Source organism: Anas acuta, chromosome 16, assembly GCF_963932015.1.
Source record: "Anas acuta chromosome 16, bAnaAcu1.1, whole genome shotgun sequence".
NCBI classification, from domain to species: Eukaryota; Metazoa; Chordata; class Aves; order Anseriformes; family Anatidae; genus Anas; species Anas acuta.
This window is the reverse complement of record NC_088994.1, coordinates 15,780,638-15,804,491: the sequence shown is the minus strand read 5'-3', so window position 1 is coordinate 15,804,491 and position 23,854 is coordinate 15,780,638. Positions and strand designations below refer to the sequence as shown.

At 61.1% G+C, this 23,854-nt stretch overlaps 1 protein-coding gene across 1 annotated transcript; it reads left to right on the top strand.

The window, feature by feature from the left end:
- The first annotated feature begins 15,895 nt into the window (after positions 1-15,895).
- PSMF1 (proteasome inhibitor subunit 1) lies at positions 15,896-22,203 on the top strand. The gene is made up of 7 exons (XM_068700369.1): positions 15,896-16,119; positions 16,882-17,034; positions 17,496-17,578; positions 18,055-18,237; positions 19,081-19,134; positions 20,821-20,979; positions 21,114-22,203. Exons 1-7 carry the CDS (start codon positions 15,991-15,993, stop codon positions 21,163-21,165), a joined length of 813 nt encoding a protein of 270 aa, XP_068556470.1. The 5' UTR covers positions 15,896-15,990; the 3' UTR covers positions 21,166-22,203.
- Positions 22,204-23,854: the final 1,651 nt, after the last annotated feature.

Here is a 23,854-nt window from a genome sequence, read left to right as displayed (position 1 = left end):
CCGTACAATAGCACCAGGAGGCTTTGCCAACCAAAGCAGTGCTACTGTGCCGGCTGCGCGCTCTGCTGCTAACGAGCCCGCGATGGGTGCTGAGTGTCCACGAAGGAGCAGATAAATCCCGTCATTTGCCTTAATTTGCCTATTTATGACTACTCCTCTGAAAATTGCAGTGGGAAGGGATGATTTGTTGTCCGCTAATTAATCAGGCGCCTGTTACCTCTTTGTTCTCCGGAGGCGTTTTGGGGCTGCCGGGGCGAGGTGCCCGGCCGGGGCCCCGGCCAGAGCGGCTGGGCTGACTCACAGATGATACCGGCGAGGAACAAAGGCTGAGCCCGCGGGCGCCGCTGGCAGCGAGCAGCTCCCTCATGCAGCTCCTCACCATGCCAGCGCGGAGGGAATGAAATGTTCCTCCACCGTCTTCCAAAGCACCAGGGAGAAAATGTCCAGCAAGATAATTTGGAAAGTTTGTTTGACACTTGAGCACGCTTTCATCTTTGGAAAATCTTGGTGGCCCTCCAAGGCAGCACCGCCTGCTTCCTTGCGTGGCCCAGAGGCACGCGCACACCGGGGCCGTGGCGCACGTGCCTGCCGCCGTGCCGGACGGGTGATTTTGGGATGCTGGGGCTCCAAGAGGGGACGGCGGATCAGCCGGGGACACTGGCACCGGGCACGCACCCAGCCGAGGCAGCGGAGTGGCGAAGAGTCCTGGTGGGGCCGGCTGGAAACGAGGGCAGGAGCTCCTCGGAGGGGTGGAGGGACGTGGGCGAGGCGTCGCCGTCTCCCCAGGTTTCCAGCCGTGCGTGCGGGGCTGGCTGCAGGGAGGGACGGCTCGCTGAAAGCAGAGGCCCTCGTGCATCCAACGCGATGAATATGGGTTTGATCAGGGGAGGATTTCAACGGATGGTAGTGGATAAGGAAGAAAAATATTTGGCATTCTTCTCCCATCATAACAACCCCAGATGCTTGGACGGTGGCAGCCCACTTCCCACAGGAATGGAAATTCACAGCCGCTCCCCGCGCCAGCTCGGCAGAGGCCCTTTCCCCAGCGCTTACGAAACGCCGGCTCCACCTCGCGCCGCACCGCGGCCTCGCCGGGCATCCCACGGCACCGCCACCTCCCGCGGACCTCCAGCCTCCCCCGGGGCCCTGCCCGGCTGTCCCGCACCACCACGAACCTGCACGGGGACGGCTGAGCGCTGCGCCCTGCAGATGCGCAGGGAAATGTGCCGGGAAAGGCCGAGCTGCGGGTTTATTGCCCTTACACGAGCGGCATATTGGGAACACCTGGGCTGGCGAGACCCAGGGAGGGAGGAGAGCGTGGCCAGGGTGGGAAGCAGCTCCCGATCAAAGCCCCTTGCTGTGGGCTTGGGCAAGCGAAGCTGTTGAGATGCTCACAGCCCTTTGGAAGAAGTCATCTGTCCCAGCAGGGCGTGAGCGCAGCTTGACCGCAGCACCAATGCCGTGAGTCAGCCGAGCGTGTGGAGCAGCTCGCCGCAGCCCCGCGGCACGCTCTCCTCCTCCTCCTCCCACCATGCCCCAGCCAGGGCTGGGCCCCATTCCTGCATCCCACTGGTCCCTCTGGGGACACCGAACCATCAGGTCCGGAGCTTGGATGGGACCTGGGGGCCCGGTTTCCACCTCATCCCCCCGCAGGGCTGCAGCTCCCGCTCCCCTCCTGCCAGCCCACGGCTCGTCCAGCTCCGCTCGCTCCTGGCCGCTGATGCGGCTGCACAATCTCCGAGCAGCCCGGCTGCCAAAACAGAAGCGAATCCAAGAGATGGAATTGGTCTTGAGAGGTGATGAAGGCAGAGGGGCAGCGGGAGGAGAAGGGAAACAGGAGGAGGAAAGCGAAGGAGAACGGAGAGGTGGGAGCGAAGGTTTGGTGTCGAAACCAAATTCCTCCTCCTTGCCAGCGGAGCAGATTTCCAGTGTTTATTTTATCTCTTTAGTTTAGCCCCTTTGAGGCAGAATATATTAAATGGCTTGACTTTATATAATGGAAATAATTGAAACAATACTCCTGCTTCCCAGCCGCAACTTGTCGTGATTTGAGCCAAGAGTGGCCAGCCTCCTCTAGGTGGTGGGGACAGACGCCGCCTTCGGCGCTTGTTCGCTGGTTATTGTTGACACATGTCAGCGTCGCCTTCCAATTTCCGTACAGCTGTCAGAATGGGAAAAACATGACGGCGGCTGGCGCGGGCCGGGCTCGGCGCCGGGTGGCACCGGCGGGCTCGGGGAAGGGCACGGCCGGCGCTGGGCTCACCTGCTGCCGTGCCACCGGGTGTCCCCGCGGAGAGGTGGCACCGGGGCAGATCCCGGTGGCACGGGGATGGCCGCACGGGGTGGGTGCCGGTGGGATGTGATGAAGGGTTTGGAGATGTCTTGCCACGAGCAGGTGGAAGAGGGAGGTGGACGGGAGGGCTGGGAGCTGGGGGTGGTTTGGTTCTGAGGAACGGGAGAGCGTCGGCGCTGGGGGCCCCGCGGAAAGCGCCCCCGATCCCCGGCGTTTCCACAAGTGATCGCACGCCAAGGCCGGCTCACAGCCGATAGCAATCTCCTTCCCACATGTGCTACTGAAATCCTGCAAGCTCTGCTTGGAAGTCGAGAAGCCGCCAAGCTGGCTGGACAAAGTAAAGACCAGCTCGGTGTGGGAAGTGCCCCGCGCCGACCCGGACCACGAACCCATCTCCCGGCTCGGCGATCGCCTGAGGGTTTTTTGGGAGAGCTGAGCGGAGATGAAGCTAAATGAGAAAGGCAGAGGAGAGCTTTGGGGAACTGAAGACTGCAAAAAAATTGGTCAGAAAGCTCCTCCTGTTGCAGCAATTCCTGCCTCCCCAGCCGGTGACTCCGGGAAGGCTCTGAGAAGAAGGGAAATGGGCTCCGGGGAGCAGGATGGGGACCCTGGGGACACTTCCCACAGCAGGTCTGGCTTTGGGCAGCCTGGAAATGCAGGGACGTGGTGGGACAGGGCCAGCTGCAGGGACACGGGGATGTCGGAGTGTGCTGCAGGTGGCTTTGCTGCTGTTCCTCCTGAGTGCCCCTTGCCCGTGCTGCTCACACACGGGCACGATGTTCTGTGCCACAAAGCTGAATCTCAGCGGCCACGGAGCATCCTCCTCTCTGCCAGGCACGGCCAGGAGCTGCCTCTGGCTTTCCTAGCAGCGAAAATCATGTGTTTGTAACTGGAAGGGAGGAAGCCAGTGGTATTTTAGCAGCTGGCCCTCTTCTGGTCTCCTAAGAACCATTTATGCCAAATTCCAGTTGAATTTCTCTTAATATTTATGCTATTTAAGGAAACTATTGGGAAAGACAGATGGAGGCATCAGTCGGATGAGTGTTCCTGGCTCCACGTGATTCAACACTCAGAAGCCCGATCCCTTTTCAAATAATTTGAATGTGACTCCGCAGCTCTCGCTCGCACATCATTCCCCAGGAGGGCAAATCCTCTGACTCCAGCGGATGACTCTCGCAAGGAGGAATTCAGCAGAAGACAAAGGCTTTGGGCAGGATCGTGGTCCTGGATGCTGAAATCCCCCCCCCCCCAGACACTGCAGAGCCTGGGGGGGGTGGCAGAAGCAGCTGCTGTGCTCGTGGTCCCCACACCCGGGGCTCTCCCGGCCGCACCAGGGCTTGTGGCACGTGCCGGTGGCCGGGGGGCTCGGTGCGGTGCCGGGACCGGCAGCTCTGCCTGTGGGTGCCCGAGGGAAGGCAAACCCTGACAGCCCAACATGCACGAGGGCTCAGAGCCTTGGCTGGTGCTCAGATCCCAAAAGCCCACCCCACAAAGGCAGCACCGGGGGGGCCACCGGGGCTGCTGCTGCCCCCGCGGCTCGAAGCGCGCGCGGCCACGCGGCTCCGCTCCCGGCAAACCCGATACGGCGCAGGGAGCAGGATCCAATTTGTAGCAGGACCAGCGCTAACGGCTCCCTGCTTCCTCTCCTCCTGCCCGCCCTGGCCCCAAACTGAAGGAATTTGGCCATGCTTTTGGGCAGGGAGCTGGAAGGAAACGGCGCGTCCTGAGGGCCCGCCACCAGCCAGCCCTCGGATCGGCCGCGTGCCGCTGCCAGAAGGATCCGCAGCGCATGGCCCACGGCCAGCCACGGGGCTGGGTGCTGCCCCGGGGGGCTAGTCTAGGCTGACCCCACACAGCCCCTGCCCTGCCGTGCCCCCAGGTGTGTCCCCTTCTGGTCCTTGTCCCTTGTTCCCAAGCTCACCGAGCCCCGCTCGGGCTGTCCTGCGCCCCATCCATGGGAAATGGGGAGTTGGGTCCCCCCTTGGGGACGCAGGTTCCTCCTCTGGTGTCCCCAAACCCTTCATCCATCCTCCCCCCGTGGACATCCCGTCCCCAGGCCATGCTCCCCGTGGCTGCGGTGGCTGCCGGTGCCGCAGGGATTTGGGGACACGAGCCCGTCACCCCCGAGGGGGCCGGCGGCACGGCGCAGCGGGGCGGCACCGTGAGTCACGGTGACCCGTGAGGGCTTTTCTCAGAATTAATAACAGGAGGGACACAAGCTTTAATATTTCTGAAGTGAAAATAGAGTGATAATTATATTTAGGCGATGTTCAGGAAAATTGTTACCACCTGGCAGTTGGCCCCGCTCGCGGCTGACGTCAGGGAGCACCACCAACCAACGGGAATTTGGGGAGGAAAAAAAAAGAAAAAGGAAAGTGTGTAAATCACGAAGGGAAGACCTTTGTTTTACTAAAACCCAGAGCGCCAGGAGCAGCCCCGGCACGCTGGATGGAGCCAGCCCCCCAGGACCCTGATCCGGCTGAGCATCCCCGGGGCCAGTGGTAGAGCCCATCTTCGTATTTTGGGGCGAAAATAAATGAATCCACCACTGATCCCTCTCCCACTGATGGGGGAGGAAGGATAAGCGGGCTGGGAATGTCTTCAAAGCCCCCGTGCAATGGGGAGCAGAGCTCATTTGGGCAGCTGGGCTGCAGGTGGCCGCATCCTGCCCCCCCCTGCGCTCCATCCTAAAGCTGTCTGAGGTTTTTTGGCCAAGGGGGGCTCAGCCCAGAGGGTGCCGCAGGTCCCCGGGCAGGGCTGTGGTGCTGGGTGGCTGCGGGATTTGGTGACCGAGGGACCCAGCCCAAGTGCTGGCACCGGGACTGCTCCTGCTGAACCTCCCCAACCCTGCGCTGGCACCGGGGTGTCCAAATCCCAACCCAAAATGAAGGGAAGGAGAAAGGGAGCGGGGAAGCAGGGTCTGCTCACGATTAGGAATGGGATTTTAATAACGAACAGGAGTGATGTGGTCCCCACAGGTCGCTTCCTCCATCGCAGGGAAAGCCACGGAGAAAAGCGCTTCCCACTCTCTCTTTTTTTTTTTTTTTATTTTCTTCTCCTTTTCAGCCCTTTATATCCTGTTTATGCCACTAACAAATTCAATTTTCGGGAGCTGGAATAGAAACAAAGCTCGCTTTAATACTCCTGATTTGTTTAAAACGCCGTTCCTCTGCGGGCAGCTCCTCTCTCCGGGCGCGCAGCGGAGGCTCAGCGCCGTCACCAGCCCCCGAAACGCCGAAACCACAGCAGGGGGAGGAAAGTCCCGGGGCTGGCGAGCGCCTCGGCCAACGCACGGCACGGGAAGGTGGCACAGGGCCACGGGTGTCCCCGACCTCGCCACGAGTGTCACGGGAGGGAGGCGTGGAGGGGACGCGGTGGCACAAGCCCTTGGCGGGTCCCCGGTGCCCACAGTGCTCCGGGAGCGGAGCTGCTCCAGCAAGCTCTAGTTGATGGAAAGAATTCTCCGCTTGGGAATCCGAGCAAAAAAAAAAAGATTAAATGAAGGAAAAATGTCTGCCAGGAGGAGTACGTTTCCACAAATCCCCACCCTCCTCCCTGCCACGCACTCACTCCGGGCGCTCTTAGCGTGCCATCCGGCCTCCCCGCGGTATTTGGGGTATTTACGGCTCCCCACCTGGGGGGACAGCGGGGATGGTGGCAGAGAGGGACGGTGTCACCCCGTGCCCTTGTCCCGGCCTCTCCTTGCAGTTCTCAGCAGGATTTATCTGATGGTTCAGCTCCCGAGATTCCCGCATGCACCTGGGCACCCTGGGGTGCACTGGGGCACCTATGGGAAACCTGGGGCTGAGGTCCCGCTGCCACGGGGTCCTGGCACTGCTCAGGGCTGAGACAATTGGTAGGGATGGGGATGGGATGGGATGGGATGGGGATGGGGATATGGGATGGGATGGGATGGGATGGGATGGGGATATGGGATGGGATGGGATGGGATGGGATGGGGATGGGGTTGGGGATGGGGATGGGGATGGGGATGGGGATGGGGATGGGATGGGATGGGGATGGGGATGGGGATGGGATGGGGATGGGATGGGATGGGATGGGATGGGATGGGATGGGATGGGATGGGATGGGATGGGATGGGATGGGATGGGATGGGGATGGGGATGGGGATAGGATGGGATGGGACGGATGGGATGGGATGGGATGGGATGGGGATGGGATGGGGATATGGGATATGGGATATGGGATATGGGATGGGATGGGGATGGGATGGGATGGGATGGGATGGGATGGGATGGGGATATGGGATGGGATGGGATGGGATGGGATGGGGATGGGGTTGGGGATGGGGATGGGGATGGGGATGGGGATGGGGATGGGATGGGATGGGGATGGGGATGGGGATGGGATGGGGATGGGATGGGATGGGATGGGATGGGATGGGATGGGATGGGATGGGATGGGATGGGATGGGATGGGATGGGATGGGGATGGGGATGGGGATAGGATGGGATGGGACGGATGGGATGGGATGGGATGGGATGGGGATGGGGATGGGAGGGGATGGGATGGGGATGGGATGGGGATGGGGATGGGGATTGGATGGGGATATGGGATGGGATGGGGATGGGGATGGGATGGGATGGGATGGGATGGGGATGGGATGGGATGGGATGGGGATGGGATGGGGATGGGGATGGGATGGGATGGGATGGGATGGGATGGGATGGGATGGGATGGGATGGGATGGGATGGGGATGGGGATGGGGATGGGGATGGGATGGGATGGGATGGGATGGGATGGGTTGGGGATGGGGTTGGGGATGGGGATGGGGATGGAATAGGGACAGGGACCAACCTCACACCACCTCGTTGTGAAGTCAGGGACGTTTCCATGCGGGGCCGTGCTTTGGTTCAGCTGTGTCAGCCCTTCCCCAAAGCGGGGTCCCATTGGGGGGGCGGCGGTGCCCCTGGGGGGTCTCGGGGTGGCGGCGCGGAGCAGGGCCGCGCTGCGGGAGCTCGGCTGGTTCCAATCAGCAGCGCTGGGGGAAAATCCCATCACACTGCGATGAAAGGGTGATGTGTGGCACGGCCTCCCCCGGGTGCAAAACGCCTCCTCCCGCGAGGAGAGGGGATAATTAGAGGTTACCGATGTTGTCTGCTCTTTAACAATGCTGTTTGCCTGATCTGAGCCCCCCTCGGAAGACCACACAGCAAAAACCCTTCGCTCCCATCCTCTGCCACCGAACCCCCGTGGGGTGAAGCCTCTGGGCTGCCCATGGGGGGCACGGGGTGGGCAGCGGGGCCGGGGGCACCCAGGTTCACCGCCATCCCTTTGGGGCCGTGCACAGACTGCAGGCGCCCCGGCAGCACCGCGTTGAGCTCCAGACGAAAACAAACACGGCTGGAGACCACTGAGACCACAAAGAAGTAAATAGGTTTTGATTTCATTTTTAAAAAATATTTTATTCCCGAACAAAAAAAAAAAAAAAAAAAAAAAGGAGAACTCATATTTCTTGCTCATGAGAAAGGAATTTGCCTGCGCGTGGCGGGGAGAGCGATGGTTGGGGTCCCTGGTCCCAAACAAGTCACCACCCTGTGACCCCAGTGATAAAGGGGGCCAGGGCACCCCCAAAGGTACAGCTGACCCCTGGCAAGGCTCCAGCTCCCCAGAGCAGGCTCCTGGGGTGTGCTCCGATTGCAGATTCTTTTTCCCAAAGCTGGAGCTCGTGGCAGCAGCACTGGGGATGGGCAGAGCAAGGTGGTGAGCACCCCGCGCTGCCCTGTCCCTGAGGAAACGCCGGGCAGGATGATGTGGGCTGGGTGGGACTCGGTCCCCAGCGTCACCAGGGTCTGAATGTCACTGCGGGGCAGAGGGATGTGGTGGTCAGAGGGAACATGGTGTTGGGCCTTCCCTTCCCTTCCCTTCCCTTCCCTTCCCTTCCCTTCCCTTCCCTTCCCTTCCCTTCCCTTCCCTTCCCTTCCCTTCCCTTCCCTTCCCTTCCCTTCCCTTCCCTTCCCTTCCCTTCCCTTCCCTTCCCTTCCCTTCCCTTCCCTTCCCTTCCCTTCCCTTCCCTTCCCTTCCCTTCCCTTCCCTTCCCCACCAAACCGGACAATTTGGCTGCGCGCAGACCTGGCATTTTCTCTCTCCTGCTTTAAGTTACGCATTCACTGAATTCTTCCTTTCCCTCATTATTAACGGAGAGTTCCTGATGTCCTCCTTAGCCACCAGCTCGTCCCGTCCAGATGGAGGTGTAGCACGATCCCCTCCTGGTGCGGGGAAGCGCACGGTGACAATTCTGGCCGGGGAGCAGGGATCAGGGAAGGGGACGCATGTCCCCGGTGCCCCGGGCGCAGGGATGCTGCTGCCGTGGCTCAGAAGCTCCCAGGGAAGCGGTGGCAGGAGGATGGTGCTGTCCCTGTCCCCATCCCAGTCCCTGTCCCCATCCTGTCCCCGTCCCTGTCTCCGGCGCGGGGCCCTTTGCGCATCCCGGGGGCGAGGGCGGCTGCCGGCTGGAGCGGAGCAGCAGCGTCAGTGGACGGCCAGTTCCCAATTTGCACCAGCCCGAAACAATGACGATGACAGTCGCAGAAATAAAGAGATGAAAAATGTGTCTGCGATTTTAATAAGCTGGAAACACCCAGCGCAAGGGGACGCGAGGGCCAGGAGGGTGGCACGGCTGCGCCACCGCCGCCGCCGCCGCCGTGCGCCCCGGCAGCGAAAGGGCTCGGGAGCGCTTCCAGGAGGCGCAGCCCGGCCGGGCGCCCTCCTGGCTCCCTGCAGCTCGGGGAACTGGGGCATTGTCGCGTGGAAAGGGCTCCCGGGGGACGCAGGTCCCACCACGGCGGGTGCTGGGGCTGCTGGCTTCGTCCCACCGAGCCCCAACGCATCGCCAACCCCGCAGGGACGACGGAGGCTGGTGCTGGTGGCAGCAGTGGTTGCTCCCAGCTCTGGCCTGGTCACCTTCCCAGGAGCTTCTCCTTCCCTCCCTGGTATGCCTACTTCTTTTTTCCTTTTTTCCTTTTTTCCTTTTTTCCTTTTTTTTTTTTTTTTTTGGTGAATTTTTCATAGTCTTTTAAAAGCCCGTAAAAAATTTAATACAAAGGAAATTAAAAAACCCAGAGGAACTATTCTCATAATAATTTCACAATCCGCACATATCCCTCAGCAAATTGAATTTGTAGGAAATAAAGAACAAAATACGACAATAAAAGGCTTCTAAACAAATCCTAATGCTTTACATGTGTAAGTGCAAAATGCTGCGTGCACCCGGTGTAGGTGGGCGGGGGGGCCGGGGGCCACGGCCCTGCTACCCCCACCCTCGCCGGGGGGCTCCCTGCGCCCCTGGGGCTGGGTGCAGGAGCTGGGGGCTTTTTGCAGCCCCAGCACCCCCAGACCCCGTGGACCCTCTCATCCCCAGAGGTTGGTGATGCCAGGAGTGCTCCTGCTTCAGCAGCCCCCGCTGGGGCAGTTTCCTACCAGTTAAAAAAAGGGAAAATTGGGACAGATCTGGATGAGCCGTGCCAGGATGTCAGCCCCGCAGGGGATGCTCTGGGCACACGGAGGAGCAGGGGGCCTCCTGCCTCGCTGTGATGCCCGGGGCACAGCCACCCACTGCCCCCCAGTGCCTGGGACCCCACGGCCACCAGCATTGGGGTCCCTGGAGGTCCCCAGAGGTGCTGTGCAGGTGAGGGACGCAGGTGCTGCATCCCCCATCCCCGCTGTGTCTCCGCTGTGCTGGCACAGCCCAACCTCCCTGGCATTTCCCTCCCCTCGTGCCCTTTTTCCAGCTCACAGCCCTCCCTCGCCGCCTGTTGCTCTCCCCCTTCTTTTATTATACCTGGCACCTCGAGGAGAAGTTGCCCTTTAAGTACACAGCCTCGCATTATAATAACTTTTATTCTATGTCTTAATTAGTGAGCTGGAAAAGACATCAATTGCTGCACACCATCCGTGAGCCTGCGCCCCAGGCTGCAGAGGGACGAGCTTTGGTCCCAGGGTGTTGCAGATTCAGCTCCCCGTGCGCACGGGGAGGGCGAAACCCGGTGGGCACAGGCAGTGGGGCTGCTCCCTCCTGCTGGGGGGGCACGGGCAGGATCTCCCCATCCCCTTGCTAATGTGGAGATTGCAGATATTTAGGGTTTTGCACCCAAATTGCTGTGGCGTTGCTGCACCCACCGCTCGGGGTGTTGGGGTGCCGTGCCCTGTGCCCCGTGCGGTTACCCCGACCCCACTGTGAGCCCCCAGCGGGCCCTTTCCACCTGGGGCCGTTTGCCACCAGCTCCCCCGAAGAAATGCGAGCGATTGCCCAAGAGCACGGCGCGGGCAAGCTGATACTCCCCGAGCACGCTGCCTCATACCATCCGTGCGTGCCTGAGACGGAGAGAGAAATGCTGGGGAGCTGCAGGCGCCATCCCAAACCGAATGTACTGTCTGCAGCAGCGCCGGGCAGAGCCGCAGGAAGCAACCACCGTGTGTCATGGAAGAAACTGCGAAGGGAAGGCTCTGCTGAGGGTTGTGGGGGCCTTCACGTGGCGTCCAAAGCGCTCCGGGACGAGCTCGACGGCAGCCCGGGGTTGAGGCCGGCTCTTCCTCCGCACGCAGCACCTCTGCCCGCAGCCTCCTCCTCCTCACCCTGGCAGAGGGAAGGGGCAGACAGCAGGATTTGCTCCCCAGCAGCATCCCCTGTGCCTTTGATGCTGTCCCCAAGCGAGGTGGCCTCGGGCATCCCCCGCCGTGCCGAGCAGGCGCTGGTTTTGCACCCCGGTGCCCGGCGTGGCCGCGGGGCAGAGGCGGCGCGGGGAGCGCAGGCGGCAGCTGGCGGGCAGGGCGCTGCCCTCCGGGGCCGCTTTGATGCGGGGGGTCCCCGGCTGTGCACAATGGGAGCCGGCCCTGCCTGCGGGCTGGGGCTGCAGTGAAGCAAGGGTGATTGATGGCCTTGTTTTCCTCCTCCAAAGCCCGTCCCGAGCCGTGCGGATCTATGGCCGAGGTCCCCCGAGAGCTGGAGGAGGACGGCGGCGGCTGCCCGGGCTGCAGGCGGAGGTGTCGGGGGGGTTGAGGCTGCTGCTGCCCTCCAAGCTGCTGGGTCAGGTGCTGGAAGAGCGCCGTGCCTCAGTTTCCCCATCCCTGCTGCCCCTCAGGAGGGGTGTCAGTATCTCTGGATGAAAAGCGTCCCACAAAACTGCCCCGGCTCCTCTCAGGTGTGTGGGGCATCCCTAGAATTAAGGCAAGCACAGGGAGCACAGGAGCCCCATCTGGGATAACGCTGCAGCCACTTAACCTCCCGAAAACCGAGCTCAGTTCCAGCTGATGAGTCAGGGCTGTGTTTGCGCGATGCGCTCCCTGCAAGCAAGGTTTCCACCGCAGAGCTAACAGCCTTTTCTGGGAAGCACTGGGGCTCTGGGCTTCCTAATTATTTTCAAAACCTATTGGCAGCATCCCTCAGACAGGGATTATGCCTGCCTGAAACGCAGCACTCGAGCATGTTCAGAGTCCTGAAAGTGCTAATTGACTTTACGTTTCACATCGCTGTCAAGAGCCTGCTCTCCCGCAGCCTGGTCCCTCCTCCTGCTCCTGCGGCGAACCCGCCCGCATGTGGTTTGAATTTCTTCCGCAAGAGAAAAAGCTCCTTTCTCCTGCCTCGGTGTCATCTTTCCCTGGAATTTGGGGGAAACAGAGAGGAGGACAAATTTTCATGGAGCGACTACCTCCCCTCTCAAGGAAACGAAGGAAGAAAGTGAAGGGCGAAACTAATTTCAGGAGCACGAGCCACCGGTGCCCCGTCCCACCCTCAGCCCTTTGGCACGGTGATTTTGGCCACCTTCTGGTGGCTCCTTTCGTGCCAGTAGGTGATGGGTGGCTGAGCAGAGCTGCGTGAAGGAGGGCCGAACAGTGGAGCAGGCTCAGGAGTGGGGATCCCATCCCTCGGGCTGCTTGCCCGGGGAGGCTCCGTGCGCACAGAGCCACGTGTGGGCACCCGGCAGGAGCCACCCCCCAGCACCCAGCCCTGCTCGGCCTCAGCCAGGTGATGGGCAGTGGTTTCCCCATCCGCAGAAAGGATAAACAGCGCGCTGACCCAAGGGCGGGCCGATGCTCTCAAATGACAGCAGCTCCCGACGCCTGCGGAGCCGCCGCGGCTGCTTGCAGGAATCTCAGCCAGGAATTGGCCGTGGCCCCTCGCTGCCTTCTCCTGCCCGGCCCCGTGCCATGGCTGGTGCACGTGGCCCAGCGTGGTGCAGCGTGGCACGGCACGGCACGGCACGGCATGGCACAGCACGGCACGGCATGGCATGGCACGGCACGGCACAGCACGGCACACCGGTGAGCCAGCCGCCCTGGCCGTGCTGGCTGCCCTTCCCAGCACGGAGGGCTCACGGGCTGCAGGCGATTGAGAAATCGGTTTCCTCTCCTCCTCCTTACGACATTGCAGTGGGCGCATCCACCGGGAGCTGTGAGGCAGTGGGAAAGTATGAAGGTCAGGGGAGGCTGTGGTTTGTGTGACGGAGGTGAGCCCCGGCTGATGCATCCCTCCACCTGCCGGTGCCCGGCCGGCTCCTGCCTCCTCTCCCTCCACCACGAGGCCCAAATCCTGCCGAGAGCAGCTCTCCTGGGTTAGAGAGCGAGGAGAAGGGCCACACGAGGCTCCTCTGCATTTCCAGCACCGGGAGCAGAAGGGTTGCTGCTGGCTCCTTCCAGATCCAGCAGTGGATCCTGAGGAACCCGTGTGATGTCTGCAGGGCGCTGGCTGCTCCGGGGGTTTCACGTGGCTCTCTCCACGTCGCTCCTGCCCCCGGCTCTGCTCCACCAGCCCACAAAGAGGATGCGGTGCGGAGCCGCCGGCCACCTCGCCTGCTGTCCAACGCCAGCCCCAGCGTTTGCGGCGGCCGACGTGACGCGCTTGCCTTGCAGCACTAACGAGCCGGCTCTGCAATCCTCGTCACCTCATTAACGACTTGGCCGCCGCATCCCGGCCCAGGCTGTGCCGTCCGCTGCCTCCCACGTAGCTTGCAGGCTGCGAGACTGGCGTTAGGGGAGCCACTTTCATGTGGCCAGAGGTTTTCATCATCAGCGAGCTGCAGTGAGCCAGGAGCTGGGGCAAAGGAGGGACGAGGGGGGACGGGCACCATGGGCTCGGCAGGGGCAGCTCTGATTTAGTGGCAGCCAGCCCCGGGCATGGGGGATGCGGCCCTGGGGAGGGGATGCACAGAGGGCATCAGAGGGCTGCTAGGGGGTCTAAGCTCTGCTCCTGCAGCCCCCCAGGACACCCCCAGTCACCCACTGTGTGTGGTCCAGCACGGCTGGCACCCATGGGGACGCAGGAGGCCGTGCCCCAGGTTGGTGTGAGGGTGGAGAGAATCTCAGCTTTCATCCCCGCTAGAAGATCTGCTGGATAAAACGGAACCAGAAAGTCTTTTGATGTCTGCATGTGCCCAGCTGGCCTCCATCAGCACAGAGGCACCAACCTGGGGACTGGTGGGCAGCTCCAGGTCCCCATCCTGGCCGTGAATCACAGGCCCCGCAATGGAAAAGCCCCGGCTCCAGCATTTCCTGGTGTTCTCATCGAATCCCGATCAGATGAAGCAGACGCATCCGTGGGACTGCATTGCTCAAGCCACCCCCAGCAGGATTCAGCCTGCCCAGAAGAGCCCCGAGCCCCCAGGAGCTGCCCACCCTCCAGACCCTGTTCCCAGAGCAAGGGGCAGAGACGTCCGGCTGCACCGAGCCCGTGTCCCTGTGTCCCCGTGTCCCCCAGTCCATTGCGCCCACCACCCCATGAGGCTTTCCAGGGCTCAGGACAGGGCTCCTGCAGCTCCTGCCCAACAGGCACCGGGACCATATGAGTCTGACAGCCCCACAAAACACATCCTGTTCCCCACACTCCCCCCATAACCTCACAAATGAGCAAAGCAGGAGCTGAGTCCCACATTCCTATTGCGAAGCCCTGGCTCTGTGGAAATCGGTGCTAATTTCCTGCCCATTCCCACCTGGCCAGCTCGGCTCTCTTGGCTTTCATGCCACGGGTGTCTTCTGCAGAGCCGGGACTGACGGGGGCATTAGCAAGAGGTGCAACATTTCCACAGCCACCAGGGAAATGATTCACGGGAACGGGCAGCGCTGAGCAGTAAGGACGGTCTGTGGTCAATTGTTCAGCTTCAGTGACTTCTTGAGGGGGAAATGGAAAGAGCGGACAGTGTGAGTTAATTAATAGACGCATAATGAAGTCAAGATGAATCAGAGCATCCCCAAAGGAGCTAGATCTCAGATTGGGAAAGCAGCAGATGATGGCTTTCCCTGGCATGAGGCTGCTTTATCCAGGACCACTCCAGCCCCAGCCTCCTGCCACCCGCATCGAGGACACGCCAGAGACACCGGCTCCAGCCCCAGGCCACAGCGGGGCCAGGAAACAGAGCCCCTGACTACAGCTCTGTGGCAACTTTAAGCAGAACTCGAGTGTTATAAACAGGGAAAGGAGATGTGGAAAGAACCAGAATAACATTGTCATTAGCTGATCGCACTTTTGGTCCCTTTGGGTGCCGAGGGAAATACTCAACAGGGATGCGCACGTGAGCACAGCCACAGGTTCTTCCAGATTTTTAATAACTGGATCAGCAAATGGTTTGGTCACAGGTTGATCCTTGGTGAGGAAGAGCCCGGGGTTAGGGAGCAGGAACCAGGCAAAATTCCCAACTACATGGCTGCTTTGGGCACCTCTTGCTCACAGCAGGCGGTGAGGCTGGTGCCACCACATGGAGCCCCCTTGGAGCCCTGCCACGTCCACAGCCTCGAGAGGCAGCAACAACACAGACCCGGCATGAAGAAGTGCTAAATTTTTGGGGGGAATAAAAACCCTAGCCTCCCTGCAATCTGAGAACAGCCCTGCCAAGAGGGACTTTGAGCTACCAATGGGTGAAAAATTGGTTATGAGGCAGCAGTGTGCATTTGTAGGCCAAAAAGCCAGCTGTGTTTTGGGCTGCATCACAAGGAACCTGGCCAGCAGGTCGAGGGAGGTGATCCTCCTCTGCTCCGCTTTCCACCTGGAGTTCTGCATCCAGCTTGGGGACCCAGTACAAGACGGACACGGACCTGATAGAGGAGGTCTGGAGGAGGCCATGAACATGGAGAAAAGACTGACAAGAGTTGGGGTTGTTTGGCCGGGATGTGAGCAGTCTCCAGGCTGACGTTATTGCAGCCTTCCAACATACAGAGGGGGCATGTACGGAAGAGAGAGCAAGACTTTACCAGGTCCTGCAGTAACAGGACAAGGGGTTTTGATGCAAAAGAGGGCAGATTTAGGTTGTATATATGGAAGAAACTACACTCTGAAGGGGGTGAGATGCTGGAACAGGGTAGCTGTGGATCCTGAAGTGCTCATGGTCGGGTTAGAGGGAGTTTTGCACACCCGACAGAGGGGCAGATGCCCCTGATCACGGCAGGGGTGGTCTTAACAATATTAATCTTAATAATTAACAACGTCTGCCCCCTTCCAGCCCAAACCACGCCGTGATCCCCCAGCGGGGGGGCCGGCCCTGGAGCACCGCTGCCCCTCGCTCCCCGCGGCTTCCACTTCCCCCCAACCCCGGGGCTTAAAGCAGGGGACGGGGGCCCCCTAGTGAGGGTCGGCCCGGTCCGCTTTGACTCTCCCCGACCCGATTCGGGCTCTCCCCGGGGATCTCAGCCCCGGCCCGGCCCGGCGGAGGGCGGGGGCCCGGCCCGGCCGCGCCTCCTCGGTGCGGCCATGGCGGGGCTGGAGGCACTGTACGCCTCGGCCCGGGCCGCCGTGTCCCGGCCGCAGGATGCGCTGCTCTGCGGCCTCCATTGGGAGCTGGTTCGGCACGGCTACCGCTGCCTCGGTGCCGGGGAGCAGGTACGGGTCGGGCATGGCCGGGCCGGGCCTCCCGTTCCCGGCCGACCGCTGCGCTAGGCCCCGCTAGGCCCCGCCGAGCCTCGGACTTTCCTAGCGCCGCTCCCCGCCCACGCTCGGCCCTGGCCGGCCGCCGCGCTCGGGGAGGGCGCTGGGGGGGGTGCGGGTACCGGAGGGGTCTGGAGCTTTGGGGGTCGAAGGGGGAGGCTCCCGGGTGTTGTTGGGGGGTGTCCTGGTGGTGGGGGGTACAGTGAGGGTTGGGGGTGGTGGTGGGGACCCCATTGGGGGTTTGGTGTAGTGTTGGGGTGGGGGACGGGGCTGGAGGGGTTTGCTGTTGGGTTTGGGTTGGGGGGACCCACTGGTAGGCCAGGGAAGGGGACCGTGTGGTGCTGGGGGGGAGGAATATTGCTGTGGGTGTCTTGATGGTGAGGAGGGGGATATGGGGTCAGGAGCCTGGTTTTGGGGGTTGCTAGGAGGGCACCTGATGTGGTACGTGGGGCAGTGGCACTGGTTTGGCAGAGAAGCCCCCCACTACCTCAGGAGGGGACAGTTTGGGGCAGTGCCATCCTCCAGCTGCTCTGCTGTGGGGCTGGGACAAACAAGGTGACAGCCATGCCACCCTGGGGAGCTGCAGGGTGCCAGGAGTCAAAGAGCATCATCCACCGGTCCGGGTCTTTGTTGGTTCCTGCTCAACAAGGGGTGGTTGTCCCCCCTTCTGTTCTACCTGGTGGGCAGGGTCTCAGCAGCATGTCTGTCCTGTTGTAGCCACGTCCTGATGAACGAAAGTCGGAGCTGCTGCCCGCTGGCTGGGAAGCCAACAAGGAGGTGTACACGCTGCGCTACAAGTCCACAGATGATGCCCGTGAGCTGCTGCTTAAGGCCATCATGGTGGAGGACAGTATGATTGTTAACGTCATGGTGAGTACCCGGGCTGGTCGCTGCGGGAATTGGCAGGTGTGGTAGGGACCTTAAAGATCATCTAATTCCACCTCCCCTACCATGAGCAGGGACTGACTCTGGCCTGGGAGTTGTCCCTTCTGCGTCCCTTTTCCAACTGGGGATGTGTTTGTAAACCCCTTCCCAACCAGCACGTGCCCAGGATATTTTTGCCCTATGGCACAGCCTCTTGTCTCTGGCCGTGCTGTGAAATTTTGATCTTTCACCTTTGCAATCCGGGCTGGGGGAGCAAGCAGGGAGAGCCTTGCTGTACACTGCAGTTTGTTTGCTCCTGGGTTTCAGGCACTGCACAGGGATGTGGACAGGAAAAAGGCGAGCTCATTCCTCATGTCCTGAGCCCCTGTCTGTGGCTGTACCTGCTCCCTGCCCTAGGCCCAGCTTTGCCTGGCTGCTGACACCTTCCTTCCCCTGTCTTTTGCCAGGATCGCGCTTCTCAGAAGGTGGCAGATGTGACCTTGGCGGTGGCCGACTACATCAACCCAGAGCACCTGGATGATTTCCACAAGTAATCGCAATTCCCTGGCATTTTTCGCAGGAGAAAAAGTCCCAGCAGCGTAGGGAGGGGGGCAGATGGAATCAGAGACCAGGCTGGGAAGAGCCTGGAGGACTTTTCTGTCCTGTACAAATCCAGAGGCAGAGCAAGAGAGATTCAGGAGACAGTGGGGTCCTGATCATAGCCCAGGGGACAGCCACGCCACCTGTGAACGGGCTGTGGCCAGCCTGGTGCTTTTATTTCCAGAGCACTGCCTGCCTGGCTGTGCTCGGTGGAGGCACCTCCGCCCTCTCAAATGGGGCTGGGGCCTCTGAGTGTGCTGTTGCCCCTTCCCATCCCCTCCGTGCTGCCAGCTGGGGGCACGTTTTGTGCCAGGGACGCTTTGGGCATGCCCATCCCCTCACCTCTCCCCTCGCAGCCCGTCCAGCACCCTCACCCCCGGGTGCTGTGGCCTCCCCATCCCACTGCCTCCCCTCTCGTCCCTGCAGGGTGTACAAGAACATGGAGGAGCTGAGGGCAAAGATCTCTTCGGGTATCATCGCCCCCCTCGGAGGCCCTGCAGAAAAGGAGAAGGAGCCCAAGGCAGAGAAGGAGGACCCTGTCTTGCCCAGGGATTACGACCCCCTCATGGCCCCTCCTCGGCAGCCTGCGGGCACGAGAGCGCCGTCCTGGTGAGTTCCTCTTTCCTCTGGCAAAGCTGAGGACAGGGGACACACACAACCCACTCCATCATCCCTCCTTGGCCCCTTTGTGCCCAGCCATGCCTCGTGTGTGCCGGGCAGGTTCCCCCCTCTCTTCCCTCTCAAGCTGTAATCCCTTTTGGCCACAAGTCAGAGACACTGCGGTGGCTCCGCTGTCCCTAGGGAGCCGGCTGTGGCTTCTACCCTGTACGGCACCTCTTGTTTCTTCGGCCCCGCTGCTGTCTGCTGGTGCTCAGGGTGCAAGCTGCTCCTTGGGGAGGCCCCGCACGCCCGTGGGCAGACAGGCTGGAGCTGGGCACGGCTCTGAAACCGCGTTATTGGCACATAGTGCTGGCAAGGAGTTGTGACAGCTGGCTGCAGGCTCGCCACCCCAAAACCTCCACGCTCCTGGAAGCGGGACTGTCATTGTGTGGCTGCCTGGGATGCGCTGGAGAGCCTGGCACTGCTCGGGGAGCCCCTGGCATGGAAACTGCCAGCATCCACAGCTGCAGCCCGGAGCGGTGGGAGCAGCAGGGCTCCCTTCATCTCTGCAAGCTTCCCGCGAGCCTGCCGTGCGCACCGACATCCCCACCCGGCTGCACCCCGGAGCAGGGAATTGCTGTGTCTGGGCACGGAGCGGCTCCCAGAGCCCGCTCGGTCCCACTGGTCCCAAGACTTTTTGGGTCCTGCCGTGCAGAGCTGCTGCTCTTGCTGTCGGGAAGGCTCCCGTAAGCACACAGCAGCACCAAACACGCTGCCTGCTCGCTCCTGGTGGCTCCGTGGGGCCGGTCAGCCCCTCACCGACCTCCTCGCTCACTCTGTGCTCTGTTTCAGGCCTCGTCCCCTGAACCCCTTTGCTGTCGGTGGGGAAGACCTGGACCCTTTCGGGTGAGTGTGGCTGGGAGAAGCGGTGCTTCGCGTGCCTGAGAAGATGAGCGTCCCCTGCTCTGCCCTGGGGAAGGGTGGGGAGGTTGGGGCTGCTCCTCAGACAGCCGGGGTCCGCCTGGCTCAGGCATCCCGCGAAGCGTCTCCGAGGGCGGGCGGCAGCGGGACGGTTCCTCAGCGCAGAGCGGTTGGACGGACGGTTTCTAAACCTCAATGTGGTTCTAATATCGTAACAGGATCCCGTCGCTTGCATAGATGATAGGTTGCAATCTGCGTCTGTTTAATAATCAGCCTGTATTCATTTACCATGCACTAATTCCTTCAGTAAATCAAAGCTGAATACGTCGTTAAGTGGATGTAAGCCTCTAATTCAAAATGTTACCAGCTGCTGCGTCTACAGCCCAGCAGTCTGGAGAAGGGGAGGCTTAAATCCACAGATTGCCGAGTCCTGCTTGGGAGCCTCCAGGCTCTTCTGAGGCACTCGAGCGCGGGGATGCTGGAGGAAGCCCTGCTTCCACCCAGGCTGTCTGGGGGACTCATCTTCACAGATCCCTCTCTGGGTCTTTGGTTTGGGTGGGCGAGGAGAACCTGTCATCCGTCAATCCAGTTAAAAGCACAGCCTCAGACAGAAAACAGTCCTTGGAATTGTTGCAAAGTGCCCTGCAGCCCAGGGGAGTCCTCTCTGGAACCACGCTCCTGTGGGGATCGCATTTTTTCCCCTCTTGCAAGACTCGGTTCTCCGCGGGTTTGGCTAGAAAAGGGCCAGCTCGAAACGTCCTGCCCTGCTGGAGGGAGAGGCCTGGAGCCTGGGTGGCTGGAAGGAAACCCGATAGCATGAGGAGAGGGGGTTCAGTTGTGTGTGGGGGGGGGACCCTGCTCTCTCGCCGCCTCCAGCCCTTCATCAGAAGTTTCTCTGTAAAAGGACAAAAAAGACGGTAAATGGAAGCAGATTTGTGTGCTGACACCTGCCAGCGCTGGGGCTGGAGACCCAGACTCCCAGGCATATGCTCGTGGGGCCTGGCTGTCCCGGGGCTCTCTGGGCAGCCAGCCTGGCGTAATGGAACTCATTAGCGCAGTTGTTAATGACTTGTATGATGGCAGCGGTGTCCAGAGGCTCCAGCTGAGTTTGCACAAAGCCGCCTATGAGGAATGGCACTCGCAGCGTGGGGCAGCTCCGAGGAGCCGCCGTGGTCAGCAAATGACTTCCAGGCAGAGCTCTGGAGAGGCTGGCGGCAGCCCCGGATGGCTCTGCGAGCCCTTGCAGCGCTGCACAAAGGGCCAGCAGCTCCTCGGGGACTCCTCAGCCACTGTCACTGCCCTGACGCTCCTCGAAGCAGCTGGGGGAAGAGGGAAGCTGCCCCTCCACGGCTGCAGCCCCCTCTCGAAGCAGCTGGGGGACACGCAGGGAAACCCGAGCGTTTATTTTGGCAACAATGCGTGCCTGCCTGCTTCCCTGTGCGTGTTTCCATGAGGGGTCGCTGGCACAGCGCTGCCTTGGACCTGGTGCTTGCTGGTGCTCCAGTTTGGGCTTGTGTGCAAGCCTCCACCTTGGCGTGATGCTGAGTTTGGGTTCGCATCCTGGGTCTGCCCCCGAGCACTGCTTGTGGCACAGCGTGGGGCAGGGCTGCAGGAGGAGCGCTTTGCTCTTCGTTCAGCTCATCTCCCTCTCTGCTATTTTCCTCTCCCCAGAGGTCGGAGCGGGGGAATGATCCTCGATCCTCTCCGGTCTGGGTTCCGGCAGCCGGGCATTGATCCATCGACAGGTCTGCCCAGCCGCCTTCCCCCAGGAGCAGTCCCACCAGGAGCCAGATTCGACCCCTTTGGCCCCGTGGGGGCTGGCAGGGGCAGGTAGGTGCTCGCTGACACCTGGGCGGCCGCTGCAGTTCCTCAGCACGCTCTCCGCAGTCTGCCCTTAGCTCTCCTCCTCCTCCCAGTGTTGTGCTCTCGCTCCTGCTCTGACTCTGCTCCCAATTCCTTTCCAGGCCAGATCCTGACCACCTCCCCCCTCCAGGCTACGACGACATGTTCATGTGAGGACTCACCGAGTGCTTTCTCAGCTGGCTGCAGCCCGAGCGGTCTCCCAGGGAGCAGGAGCACTTTCCCCTCTTCGCTTCCCTCTTTGGTGGACTTTGATCTTTTCAGCAGCGTTTTTCCTCTCCTCACTCGGGGCCGCGTTCCCGGGCTTCAGACCGGCCATAAAGGTTTCCATATGTGCAGAACAGAAGAGGGGGCAGTAGGTTTATTTCTTTCTGTGCTCCTCCGAGGGTACCCAGCAGTGGGCATGCAGCAAACGTGGGCCTGCCCCGTGCGAGGGCAGCGTGGGGAGCGGTGGGGCATGCTGAGAGCAACCCCGGGCTGCCAGGTTCCCTCTGTTTCTTTGGGGTGGCATCGCTTTCGCTGCTGGGGTTACGTGTGCAGGTGGTGCTGGGGAGGGAGCAGGTTCCCCGTGCAGAGGTGTTTTTTTCTCATGCTTTTTATCCAAGCGAAGAGCTGATCATTATGAAGAGCTAAAGCCTGTCCCACGGGGTCTCTGTGCCATCAGCTTTGCATGGCCGTGCCCACTGGATGTGAAGGCCACCAACACCAAGCTGTTAATGTGCATGAGAAGAGAGAGAGATGGGATTTCTGGCCCTACAGCCACTCTGTCCTTCAGTCCCGGGGCTGCACATCAAACCTGCGGGCAGGCAGCACGGAGGGTGCCCGTTTGGCACCGTGGCAAGGAGGAGATTTGGTGCTGGCGTGGCCACCGGGACCAGTGTTGGCTGTCTGGGCCCGGCAGAGCTGAAGGATTTGGGATTTGCTCTGCTGCAGGGCTGTGCAGGAACACCATTCCCTGCTGTCAGTCCCGTGGCATGAGGCTGGTGTGGTTCTGCTTGGATGGATGCTGCTGCCCCTCACCAGACAGCGCGGGGAGGAAGGGTGAGGTCTGCACAGCTCGGGATCCGCAGCTCTTTCTGGAGCCCGCCCCGTGTCGGGTAGTTTGGGGGCTGCATTTTACTGGGTTCATGCTTTGTTCTCGTGGTTTGGTTTCTTGGAAGGATGTTGGAGTTTGAAATAAAAACCTGACGACAACGTTGTGTTAGCACTTGCTGAGGGGTCACCCCCCTGCCCCAGCTGGCCTCCCCCTTTCCAGCCCCCATGAGAAGAGGAGCCCCAAAGGTGCCCCCGGGAGCTCTGCCCCGGCTGTGCCTGCTCTCCCTGGGGTGCTGGGCTCATGCTGGGAGCCCGCTTTGTTCCTTCCCCTGAGCAGCAGCGTTTTTCCGAGACGAGTAGACTGTATTTAGTAAATTAAGTGGAGAATGGCCCAGCCCTCGTTCCGGCTGCTCTCCTGGTGGTAATTGGCTCTCCGGGGTATTGAACGCCGTTGTTGCGCTGCGTGCAGCTGCAGAGGCATAAATAAAAACGGGGGAGTGCTCCCCTCTGTCTCTCCCTTTTCCCCAAAGGCTTTTCCTTTTAAACTGCCTTTGCCTCCAAACACAGCTGATAACAGCTCAGTTGCAGCGTTTTCGACCCCGAGCTGTGTGCAGGTGGGAGCGGGGAGGGACCGGCTGCAGAAATTTGGCACTGGGGGAGCTGGAGCATCCCCTGCATCTCCCCAGGGCTCACGTCGGCAGGAGCTGCTGCCTCCCTGCTGCGTCCCTTCTGCTCTCCCAGCTCCTGGGGCAGCCTGAGCCTGCCCACAGCTTCCCCCCCAGGAGAAGGAGCCCCAACCTTGTTGTGGGGGGGCTGAGATGCTCGGTGCTGCGGCTGTGGCCTTATCAGAGGGGCTCCCCTCTGCGGGAGGCGGCTGCTTTCCGCCGCCTGCATTAATCATGCGCTGCAACCTTTCAGGAGGGAGAGACACAGCCTGCTTTGATGGGGGCTAATTAAAACGAGCCAGCTCCGGGGAGAGGCTGCGTCGGGTCCTGATAAACAATCTTTTGTCTGCAGCGCTTAACCCCAGCGGGTTCGTGGGGCCGTGCAGCTGAGGGGGAGCAGGTGGGAGAGGAGAGGCTTTGAGGAGAGGGCGAGCGCCCTGCGTTGAGCCGGGGTGGGTGCAGGCTCGTGCCTCAGCCTTGGGGTTTTGGGGGCTCTGCTGCCCGTGCTCCAGAGAGGAGAGGTGGAGGGAGATGTGTGTCCTCTGCAGGACAAAGAAATGGGACAGGAGAACAACTGCAGCCCGCTCAGCTCAGCTCCCACCATACAGTGGAGGTGGCTGATGCGCCTTGGCTGAATTTTAGAGGGCTGCAAAGAGCATCAGGGGCTGGAGTGTGCGATGCTGGCATGGCCCCAGCCCTCCCACCTTGCCTGGGCGCCGAGGAGGTGCTTCCACGTCAGGTTTGAAGAAAGAGGCTGGGTTATTGGCGATGGCTTGCCATCCCTGGAGAGCCCTTCAGGCCATCTGCCGTCCCGCCCAGCCCGCGGCACCTGCGCTGCACGCTCCCCAACGCAGAGCCCTCGGCGCTGCTAATTTACCCTGCAGCCATGCTCTGTCCCTGGCATCCTGCGTGCCCCGAGGATGGTGTGAGGGAGGAGGAACCAGGGGATGTTACACAAAAAACAAAGCAGCTCCTGATACAGCAGCTCGTTGCTACCAGCCTCCCGCCGCGCGCAATGGGGTCCCCACCACCGCCCCGGTGCCAAATCACTCTCCAGTCCTAAAGATCTCGCTGGGGGAGGCTCTTTAATGGCATTCCTTCCTCGACACACTTTGTTCACCTTAAATATTTTATATTTCAATCAC